At 48.9% G+C, this 11,617-nt stretch overlaps 1 protein-coding gene across 2 annotated transcripts in view; it reads right to left on the reverse strand.

Annotated features, from left to right (window-relative positions):
* Il6r (interleukin 6 receptor) overlaps positions 1-10,814 on the reverse strand; it is a 45,423-nt gene extending 34,609 nt beyond the window's left edge. For both annotated transcript variants that reach the window (XM_021158566.2, XM_021158565.2), the window contains exon 1: positions 10,561-10,814. In XM_021158566.2, coding sequence (XP_021014225.1) covers positions 10,561-10,645 — 85 coding nt within the window. In that variant the 5' untranslated portion in view covers positions 10,646-10,814. The remainder of the gene's footprint in view (positions 1-10,560) is intronic.
* Between the last annotated feature and the right edge of the window lie 803 nt (positions 10,815-11,617).

Consider the following 11,617-nt stretch of genomic DNA (forward strand, 5'->3'; position numbering starts at 1 on the left):
GAGGGGAGGGGAGGGGAGGGGAGGGGAGAGGAGAGGAGAGGAGAGGAGAAGACCTTGTCACATCCAGGATGGACTTACAACAAAGATCCTGAGCCCAGGGTTAGGAAGGACAGTGGCCAAGCAGCATCAAAAGGTGGTGATGGCGTTGGTAGACATTGGCCAGCCACATACCCTGCCATTGAGAGTATGAGCTATGCCTACCTACCATACTGGGGACAGTTGGGGGCATCAAGGATGAGGATGACCCCAGGAGGCCTTCCTGGAGAATCTAATGGGTTGCCAGGTGGAGCCTATCTCAGGAAACCACATGCCTCCTTCATCATCCCTCCCTGGCCCCTCTCTTCCATCCAACCTCTGTAGACCTTGCTGTGCCTTGGCAACCAGCATCCAGACAGCAGTGTTTGGAGCACGGTGCCTGGCAGCGCCCTCCCTCCACGGCTACTCATCTGAAGAGTTTCTCTCCCTGCCCGGCTCCTTTTGTCTGATGACTTGGGACCTGTTTCTCTTTCCCTAAGATTCTAGCAGGATGGAGGGAGCCACAGCTCAGTGCCCATCTCCAGGGTCCCCGTGACCCCGTTATGAGACTGATCTGGCTCCTGCATTTTCCTCTTGCTGCCATGTTTGTGAAAAGAGAAAGAAGGAAACAGGAGGCTTCCAAGCACTGTTTCGTAGGTCTTTGATAAAGAACAATATGGAAGAAAGCCCTGGGGTCAGCAGAATGGCTCAGTCAGCAAAGTGTCTGCATGAGGACATGAGTTTGGTCCAGTCAGCCCCACAGAATCAATGAGCTTTGGCTCAGTGAACCGCCATCTCAAAAAAAGGCACAAAATCATGGAGGAAAGACACCCCCCCCCCAGCCGTATCTCTGGCTTTTACATGCACACCTGTATCTGTCTCTGCATACACATGTGCACATACCTATAGTAACATGTTAACACACACACATGTGCACACACACCACCTGAAAACAAACAGTCCAGACTGGTGGTGATGGCAGCACACCAGGTGCCCAGCTCTGCAGCCCCAGCTCAGCCTCTTTATGAATTAGCCCCAGCAGGTCTCTCAGAACCAGAAGACTCTGCATTACGGAGGGAGCAGGAGTGCTCCCTCATCTCTGAAGTTTATACTAGAAAAAGGGTGGACTGTGATGCACACACCTGAAAAGTCCAGCAAAGGTTCAAGGATAGCCTGGTCTACAAAGTAAGTTCTTTCTGTTTGTTTCTATATCTGTTTGTCTGAGATAGGATTTCATGGTTACTCTTGCTCTATAGCTAAAGATGACCTTAAAGTCCTGATTCTCTGCCTCCATCTCCTGAGTGCTGGGATTACAGTCGTGTGCCCCAACACCCGGCTCTGCATAGTTTGTGGCCAGCTCTGGCTACCCAGTGAGTCCTGTGAGGATAGGAGGAGAAGACACAGTGATATTTTTTAAGAGGTAGTTAAGTAGGGAAGTTGATTAAACTTCAAATGGAAAAGTAAACAAGTCAATATAGCCAGGAAAATTTTGAGAGAGAGAAAGAGAGAGAGATTAGTCCTGCACAATTTACAACATATTATAATGACATAATAATTAAAACATTGATATCACTTGACTGGTGTGCTCAAAATGCCCAAATATCTGAGTTCAAATACCACCACCAGGGTAGGGTGTTACTCTGTATGACTGAATGGCTCAGAGGACAACTTTGTCAAGTCAGTTCTCTCTGTCCATATTTATGTGTGTTCTGGGGAACAAACTCAAGTCACAAGGCTTGTGTCACATGGACATTTACCCACTGAGCTATCTCAACAGCTCTAAATTCTTTTTTAGAGTCTTAAAAAAATCATATGTATGTGTGTGTGTGTGCATGTGTGTGCATGTGTGTATGTGTGTGTGCATGTGTGCATATATGTGTATGTGTATGTGTATGTGTATGTGCATGTGTATGTGTATGTATGTGTGCATGTGCATGTATGTGAATATGTGTGTATGTGTGGTTATGTGTAGGTGTGTATGTTTGTGTTGTGTATGTGTGTGTGTATGTGTGTATGTGTGGTTATGTGTATGTGTGTATGTTTGTATTGTATATGTGTGTGTATATGTGTATTTGTGCTTATAGATGTGTGGGTGTGTTAATGCCCATGAGTACAGGTACCCACAGATCCCAGAAGAGGACATCATCAGATCCCCTGCAGTTGGAGCTACAAGCAGTTGTAAGCCACTCATCATGGGTGCTGGCAACTTGTCCTCAGCAACAGCAGTATGTTCTCTTAACCACGGAGCCATCTCTCCAGTCTCTTTAAAATATGCACATTATTTAGGTTTTGAAGACAGGGCTTACGCGGTAACTTAGCTGGCCTTGAAATCCAAGTAATCCTGTTTCTCAAATGCTAGATGTATAGGTGCAATTTTTTTAAATTTTAAACTCTTGGAAATAAAGGGAAAAAAGAATCTTTTAAAATGATATTGGCATGAAGAAGATCTCACTAAACATGACGGAAATTCAGAGGTCCTATAAATTCAGCTGTAGCTTTAAGAACAATCTTGCTGAGAATGGTGGGCCATTCTTGCAATCCCAGTACTCAGGAGGCTGAGACAGGAGGCTTGGAAGTTTGAAGCTAGCCTGGGCTATACAGCAAGACCTTGTTTAAAAAACAAAATGAAAAAAAGCAAAAACAAATCTGTGTGGGGAAAAACAAAAAAACTTTGCTATCAGAACAAGAAAAGACAAACTGGAAAATATTTACGACTTGTATCAGAGAAGACCAAGTTCCTTTATATAGTAAGAGCTTTGTAAACAATATGAAAAAGCTCACAGCTCAGTCAAAAATGAGCAGTATAAGCAGGCAGATTATGCAAATAAGTTATGAAATGTCTGCTGCACAGGGAAACACCCATCCAGCCTCACTCAGAGAAGCTGTGTGCAAGGAGCACAGACTGTTCTTTGCAGAGGCCAGTGTTTGGTTGTTTTATTTTGTATTTTTGTTTTTTTTAAATTGTTATTGTTGTTTGTTTTGTTTTTGAGACAGGGTCTCCTTGTAGCCCTGCTGGCTTGGAATTCACTCTGTAGACCAGGTTGGTCTCAAAATCCGAGACCCATCCAGTCTGCCTACTGAGTTGAGGATTAAAGGTGTGGGCCACCATGCTGGACCAGATGCCACTTCAATAACACACTGAGGGAGTGTGTGGACATAGGTGTGCTTGTATTTTGCTGGAGCATAAATTGACACCACTTCTCCTTTTCCAGTTACAAAGCTCGTGGGCATTGTAACAGAACTGTCAGTTACCCTGGAGGACTTTACCGTGTGGGTATGCTTTGGAAGTGCGAGGGGTGCTGAAATCATTCCCCACAGCACTGTCTGCAACAGCACTGTGGGATGTGGTCAGATGTCCTTCTAAAGAGATTGGGTGTGGGCGAATAGCTCAGTTGGCAGCAGGCTTGCCCTTCATGAGCAAGGCCCTTATTTTCATGCCCAGAACCTAGGAAAGGGGCTGAGCAAAAAAGAGGATGTATTCATATAATGAAATATCTAAAGTGAATAAATAAATAAACTCTGTTTAGGTGGCACACATCCATAATCCCAGAATTTGGGAAGCAGAGATGGGAGGATTATCGCAAGTTCAAGGCCATCCTGGTTTATAGAGCAAGTTCTAGGACTTTCTACCTCTCCAGCCACAGAGCGAAGATAATTACTGTACTCTCCTGAAAATGTTGCTGTGAGGATGATTCTCATGTCAGTGCTGAGGTGAAACCCTCGGCGCTGCTTTCAGAACCCACCTAACCTCACCCCATCTGAGCTGCAGTGTGAACTGTAACTATTATTAACTGCGGCCTCCTTCCCACTCCTGTGACAAAGCCTTCACACCACAGCCTCTGCCTCTTATCAAAACAGGCGCGTAAGACCAGCAGCAGCTGAGGCTCTACTTTGGTTTGTTTCAGTATCAGAAACTACTACTGTTCCATCTTTGGAGGTCAGCAGTGATATCCCCAGAGGCTTCTAAACCCTAAAGCCCAGGGGCCTCTCCTGGAGATGGAAGAGTGAATTGTGCTTACAAAACCTTCCCGGGACTAAAAGTGATGTGAATGGATGCTGAGGGCAGGGTGAGAGGAGACCACACCAGCTTGAACCCACATCACACACAGCCAGGAGTGTTTTCTTCAGTTCTTAGAAGGCAATGGGAACTTCCTGGGACAGGAAGGGGATCATCTTGGTCACACTCATCAGTGCACTATCCCTAAGTCTCTAATAAGGACACCAGGAAGAAAAATGACCTTGTTGTACCTGTGCCCTGGAAGAGTTGTGCTTGTTGACAATACACATATAATAAAAGGCGGGGCAGGAGAAACGGCTTAGTCGGTAAAGCTGGCCACACACACCAGAGTTCAGGCCCCAGCACTCATGCAAAAAGCAGAGCACAAGGGTGTATGTGCCTGAAAGCCAAGTGAAGGTACAAGGACTGGGGCAGAGGGAAGCGGATTCCCCCAAGCTGGCCGGCTGGTCAGAGAGACCCTGTCTAGAAAAATAAACCAGAGAACAATAGAAGACACCAGTGACCATGTCTGGCTTTCACATGTGTGTCTTGTATATGACCTCCACATATATGTGCACATATGTGCTTGTGAACCTGCCTGTACACACACACACACACACACACACTATAAAACAAAAACTCAAATGCAGGCACAGACCTCGTTCTGTCACAACCTTGCTGTATGACGGTTTCTAGGTTCTCTGGGCCCCTTTCTCCTTACTACTTAAGGACTTTGCTCCACCAGTTTTTACTTTTTTTTTTTTTTTTTGGTTTTTCCAGACAGGGTTTTTCTGTGTAGCCCTGGCTGTCCTGGAACTCACTCTGTAGACCAGGCTGGCCTCGAACTCAGAAATCNGCCTGCCTCTGCCTCCCAAGTGCTGGGATTAAAGGCGTGCACCACCACGCCCGGCCAGTTTTTACTTTTTTCAATCATTTTGTCTCTGGATCCTTCCCACCAACATATAAAAGCACACCTATTTCAATAGCCTTTTTAGGACTCCTCTTTGTCGACTGAACTGTAGCCAACAAACATGCTCTGAAATCCCAAAAGAGCTGACCAGGTCTGCTGTCTCTCTGCCTGTCTTTGGCTCCCACCATTCCTCCAAAGCTCCACAGACCAAAGTCAACACCAGTGGCCTGCCTGTTGTTAAATCCACTGGTCAAGCCTGGGTCAACCTGCCTGACTTTTCAGGAGTATTTGAGGAGGAGCAAGTGGTTGGTGGCTCACACCTTTAATCCCATCACTCAGGAGGCAGGACAGCCAGAGAAACTCTGTCTGGAAAAAAGACCAAACCAAACCAAACAACAAACAAACAAAACAAAACAAACAAAAAGACCACTCCACTCATGGGCGCAGTGTCCTCCTGGGTTCTCAGGACACCAGTCCTCCTTACACTATCCTGTTCACTTCACGGTCACAGTCTTCCTTAATTCTGTCTCCTCTGATCAGAAGGTTCCAGCACCTCACCTCCGGCCCCTGAGTCCTATTCTTTCTGTTGTTGAGCAGGCTGAGCTCGGTAATTCTAAAAGTTTAAAGTAACATCTGGCCAGATGTAATCTCAGCACTCAGGAGGCAGAGGCAGCCAGATCTGTGTGCGTTCAAGGCCAGCATGAGTCCAAGGTCAGTCCCAGGGGAAACACAGGGCAACTGTTTAAAGACGAGAAAAAGGGATGTGTGTGTATGGAGGGATTTGCCTGTAGGTGACTCTCAAGTCCACGTCTCACTCCCAAGTTCCTGCTGACTCCTTTTAGGGATCCATAGGCATTTCTCACTCCCATTCTCTTCCCACACTTTACTTCCGGGGGGTCTCATGTAACCTAAGCTGGCCTTGAACTTCTGCCTCTCTCTGTTGAGTACTGTGATTAGAAACCTGCAGTCCACCAAACCTGATTTAGCATCCTTTCTTGGTTGTGCTATAGATGTCTCAGTTCCCACATGCCCCAGAATGGCCTCTGATCACTCATCCAACCCCACCTGCTGTCCTGTAGCTACCCTGTCCAGCCAAGAGCGGGCTGGCACCCCACTCACCCAAAGCCGCACTGTTGTGCCAAGGGTCTGACACAATTTTTCAAATGAAGTTGATACTCAGAGCCACAGTTACTGTAACCACCACAGAAAGGGAAGCCCAAAGAATGATTTTCTGGAAGGAGGTAGGGAGAGAAGTGAGTCAGAGAACAGGCTCCTGGGTTGGGGCCTCAGGAGCACCCTGTGCTAGAAACCAGCAGACAGAGCTGGCAAGAGACAAGCGCAGTGGTGAAAGCTGCTGAGGTTCAGGTAAAGCGTCAGCTCTGGGACTAGAAAGATGACAGCTCACTGATAAACTGTCACTGATGACCTCCTGAGCCCACACCTTTAGTCCCATCACTTGAGAGACAGAGGCGGGAGGCTCTCTGTGCATTCAGGGCCAGCCTGTTCTACACAGAGAGTTCCAGGCCAGCCAAGGCTACGTGGCGAGACTTTGTCTCCAAAAAGAGAGAGTTCTTTCAATGAAGCAGGATTTGATCCCCAGCACCCACAAGATAGCTCACAACCATCTGTAACTCCAGTTCCAGAGGCTCCAATGCCCCCTCAGAGCACCATGCATACAGGTGGAGCAAGCTCTGGAAGACACCGCATAGCTCTCTAGCCCCTCGCCCGACAGACACACTTCCCCTCTGCTATGGGAAAGCCCCGTGAGCAGACATGCACAGTCACACCAGCCACAGCTAGCCACTGCGCACTGCAAGTGACAGGCGTGATGAAGGACAGAGGTTTGTTCTGTTTTTTTGTTTGTTTGTATTGTTTTTTTGAGGGTTCCTCTACCCCCCACCCCCACCCCAACCCTGTCTCTGTAGCTTAGGCTAACCTAGAGCTTGCAATCCCCCTGCATCAGGTTCCCATATGCAGGAGTTACACCATCAAGCACATCTAGAAATCACCCTTTTTTCCTCTTTCTTGAACTTGCTGTGGAGACCAGGCTGACCACAAACTCACAGATTCTGGCACTAAGGGCATGTGCCACCATACACAGCTTTTGTTTTTATTACATTTATTTGTTTGTTTGTTTATGTGCATGCACTAGCCACAGTACATATGTAGAGGCCAGAGAAACAGAAACCCTTGGGAATAACCACCCCCCGGGTCCCTAGCTCATCAGTCCTGGCAGCAGAAAATGCCTTTCTTTACCTGCTGAGCCATCTCATGTGCCCATTTTACTTTTTCTATTAATTTAAGGTTTAATAGCTTAAACTCACTCACTGGCTCATCTGAGATAGCTTTAGCCCTGGATTCAAGCTGATGACTGAGTAGTGGCACTCGGGCCTGCAGGGACAGATGGAAAGCTTGCTGAGGGAGACATCTGTTTGAAGCCAGAAGCTCTGAGGTTACTTTGTTTACGTAACCCAGCTATGGCCACACTTGTGCCTGCACAGTTTGATGCCAGTCAGATGAGGTAGAGAACAGGCAGGCTCCTGTTGCTTTAGGGTCCCAGTCAGAAGGGTTCCTCTGTCTAGCTGACTCCTGAGACAATCTGTCCCCGAAGAGTTGGTACCCAGTGTCAGGTCAGAGAGACTGAACTGGCTCTGTCCTCAGGATTTGCTTTTGGCCACATTCAGGATCCTTTTAGGGTGGAGTGTGCATGACGGATCCCACTTGGTCCCCAAGGGCTTTACGGGGAATACATAAATATGTGTTGCAACGAATAAACAAGGGGCAGAGCCAAGGCGGGGAGAGGCTTCTGGTAACAGGGAACCTGGCAAGGGAAGAAGGTCTTTTACTCATCCTGACCATTAGGCAAATGTCCTTAAGCCTGCCAGTGCCCAGGGATCACAAGGAACAATTTGTTTTTTTCAAAGTGTAGACCTCACTCTCTGCGCTTCTGATACATGTTTAATGAGTGGCCAGGGGTCAAGAATTGTCATTTTTAGTTGGGTACCGTGGCCTTTGATCCCAGCACTCAGGAGGCAAAGACCTCTGAGTTCAAGGCCAACCTGTTCTACAGAGTGAGTTCCAGGGCAGCCAGGGCTACACAGAGAAACCCTGTCTCAAAATATCAAAAAACAAACAAACAAACAAAAAAACCCACAAACCCTAATGTTTTAAAAATTGTGGTTTTTACAAAGATCTATCCTTCCTAGCCGAAATTTGATGCTAGATAAAAATATATCCTTCAGAAAAATACTGATTCAGAGTGAGGCTAGGAATGCAGGTAGGTTTTGTAGACCGAAAGAGGTTGTCCCAGAGGGAATTCAGAAGTCGAGAGGAGATTTAGATACATAGGCATCTGTGCTGCTGCGTGTTTTCTTGCCTTACAGAAGGAAAGGGGAACTGAAGCCACCCATGCTCAGCCTGTCCTCAGTCAGCAGCGCCTAGAAAGTTTGACCTGGCAGAAGCCTCAGTCCCAGCTGGTCCTGAACCCCAGGCGGAAGAAGACACAGAGGAGTCCTAGCAGGCCCTGGAGGGGCAGACTATGAAAATCCCACCTATTGGCGCTGGAGTGATGGCTCAGCAGTTAAGAACACTGGCTGTTCTTCCAGAGGACCCAGGTTCAATCCCGGCACCACATGGCAGCTCACAACTGTAACTCCAGTTCCACGGGATTTGGGACCCTCACACAGACATGAATACATGAAGGCAAAAACCACTAAGGATGATGGATGGAGGTGTGTGTGTGTGTGTGTGTGTGTGTGTGTGTGTGCTGAGCTATCTCGCCTGCCTATATATATATATATATATATATATATATATATATGTGTGTGTATATATATATATGTATATATATATATATGTATATATATATATATGTATATGTATATCTTCCACCCATGGGTTCCCCCCGGGGAGCCATCTCCAGCTGGCCTCACTTCTCTAAAGCCAAACATCTCAGTCATTTGCTCCACACTTCCTGTTTGGTGATTGTTTCTTGATTGTCACTCTCCAGTTTGTAGCTGTGCAAGTGTGGGTGTGGGAGATGGGGACTTCTCTGCCTCTTCCTTCTAAGCTGGGAGGGCTTTCACTTCCTCCCCAGACTCCCAGTTCTGCCTTCTAAAGGCTGTTTGGGTCAGAAGATACCCCCACCCTTGGGTGTCCTTTCTGAACCACAGGAAAACAGAACTCGCTGTCTCCGAAGTGCCTTGCAGCTCCTTAGGAACAAAGGGAAGTGGTGGTGGGGGCGCTGGGGTATGTTGAGTAGTAACTGTGACAAGCAGAGAGGCCTAGTCCTGCTCTCCCAAGATGGAGAGACCTCAGTCCTGCCTGGCACCATGAACAGCTAAGCGGGGATCTTCTCTTTCATCAGTGTCTTCTCCCCCCAGAATCCCACCAGATGATAGTGGTGCTCAGCCTACCCCAGACGCCCTCAGCTCTACCCACTGGGCATCCACCACAGGAGAACACTGAGACACGGAGGGGCTAGGGATCCAGCAGCTGGGCCTGATGCTTCCCTTTGCATCTCTCTGAACCTCAGACTCCTCCCAAAGCTTTATGTCAATCCTGTAGAGGATTAAAAACGTGTAAATTATGGGGTGGTGGTTAATACCTGAAAACCCAGCACTCAAGAGATAGAGGCAGAAGAGGCACAAGTTTGAGGCCAGTCTGGGTTATGGGAGACCCTGTCTAAAAAAAAAAAAAAGAAAGAAAATATAGGCAGGGGTACCAAACCAAGCTTGAGGAATTCTACCTTCCAGGCAGAAAGAAAGCCTGGAAACCACTGTCCCCACGACCAGCACAGGATAAATCTTCCCCATGTCCTTTGGCTCTTTCTATGTTGTTGAATAAGCCCTCGGCCCCTAAAATAACCTGTAGAGAAGCAGTTTCCCAGTTCCTCCAGAAGAGACCAGGCAGGCTGCTGGGCCTGAAGCCAGAGCCCACAGAGAGGCCTAGACCCACAAGGCAGAGTGCAGGGAAGATAAACACACTGCCTCTACCCTACCCTCTGCCTGGTCCACCTGCTAATCAGGAGGGCTGGGGCAGGGGGCAGGGGCACAGTTCCAAGAGGTCCCACATCCTTTGCTGTCAAACTCACAGGACTGGGATGGATGTGGGTGTTGGCATTCTGCATGCTAGGGCTAGTTGGCTAAAGGAGTAAGTATGTGAGGCGGGAACACCTGTGACTCAGAGCCCATGATGTCAGACCCTTCACCGTCGGGTCACTGTCATTACACATGACATGGAATGTAGTAGAACTAAGGAGAGCCACGTGAGGTGCCACAACTAAAGCAGAGAGAGCCAGTGGCATAAAGGACTCTCCAGAAGGGACTACTGTTCCACTAGGGCGCGCCCTCTGGGTATCTCTTTTTGGGATGCTGTTGAGTAAGACTGGGAACACTAGGAACCAGACACCAGAGTCAGGTTTCAGGAAAACACACTGTCCTGTACTCAGACTTGAGGTAACTGGCCAGACACAGGAGCACGCAGCTAAAGGCGCTAGACACAACAGGGGGCGCGCGAACCTCCACCGCGTCAGCACAGGTGAGTCAGCCCAAGCTAGCACCCGGTACCGGCGGGGCTCACTCTGCCGACGGAACCAGACAGTGTCACATTCCCCACGCCCGCTCCGGGTTCCTCTTACCCAGCGCGCGACAGCTCCCGAGGACCAGCGCGCCCGCGGGCGCGGCCAGCAGGGCGATCAGCAGCGTGCAGCCGACGGTCAGCATGCTTCCTTCTACGCGGGACGGCGGGCGGCGGAGCAGCTCGGCAGCCGGGACCGGGCGGCCCGCAGACTGGGGCAGCGAGAGCAGTCGCCCTCGGCCTCGGGCTCCACACTCAGCTCGCACTGCGAGCGCTCGCCCCGGCGTGGCTCAGATCGGTGTGGGCGCGACTTCCCACATGCACGTGACACACAGCAGCCGGCCGTCCTGGCAACAGCGAAACATTTGAGGAACCGGTGCTGAAGCTCCTCTTGGCAGCCCAGGCTCGCAGTTACGAAAGCCCAGTAGGATGGCGCAATCGCCCAGCGCTCCTGGCCACCGGAGGGGGTTACTTCCTGCAGCCGCGCCACACCTGAGCCCCCAGGGACCCCCACCAGGGCCCCTCCCCAGGTTTTGACGCTGAGATAAGGAGAAATATCCCCCTCCTTCCTTCCCTCCGCGCCTCCGTTTGAGTTTTGCTTTCATGAGCGCCAGCCAGTGGTTCTGGCTGTTAAAGTAGAAGGCAGGTCAGTGTCCCGGGTGCTTACGGGAATCAAACAGGGAATCCGAAGAGACAACGATGTCTGCTTCGACCCCAGAGATTGTGATTTAATTGGTCTGAAGGAAAACTTAGGCGTCCAAAACCTGAGAAAAACATTTCCTCTCATCTTCCAGTGGAGGAGCAGCTCTTTGAAGGCTGCTGCAGAGGCAACGAAACCAGTGTGCGCTTTTGAGTCTGACCCAGAGACACATGAGTTACCCTCCTCAAGATTGCTATCCCCGATCCGGAAGTCTCAGTTTTCTCACCTATTAGAGATGTATTTTTAAGCCCATGATAAAGATTCCTGGAAACACTGTCGATGTTGAGCCTAACTACTCAACAAGGAGTCGGGCTTTGATTACCCATCATGACTTGACTGGACACAAAGGAACCGGCGTGCTATTTACCAGACTCCACCAAGGTTCCCTTCCAAGCAACAGAGCTTGAAGCTACAGGGC

Source organism: Mus caroli, chromosome 3, assembly GCF_900094665.2.
Source record: "Mus caroli chromosome 3, CAROLI_EIJ_v1.1, whole genome shotgun sequence".
Lineage (NCBI taxonomy): Eukaryota > Metazoa > Chordata > Mammalia > Rodentia > Muridae > Mus > Mus caroli.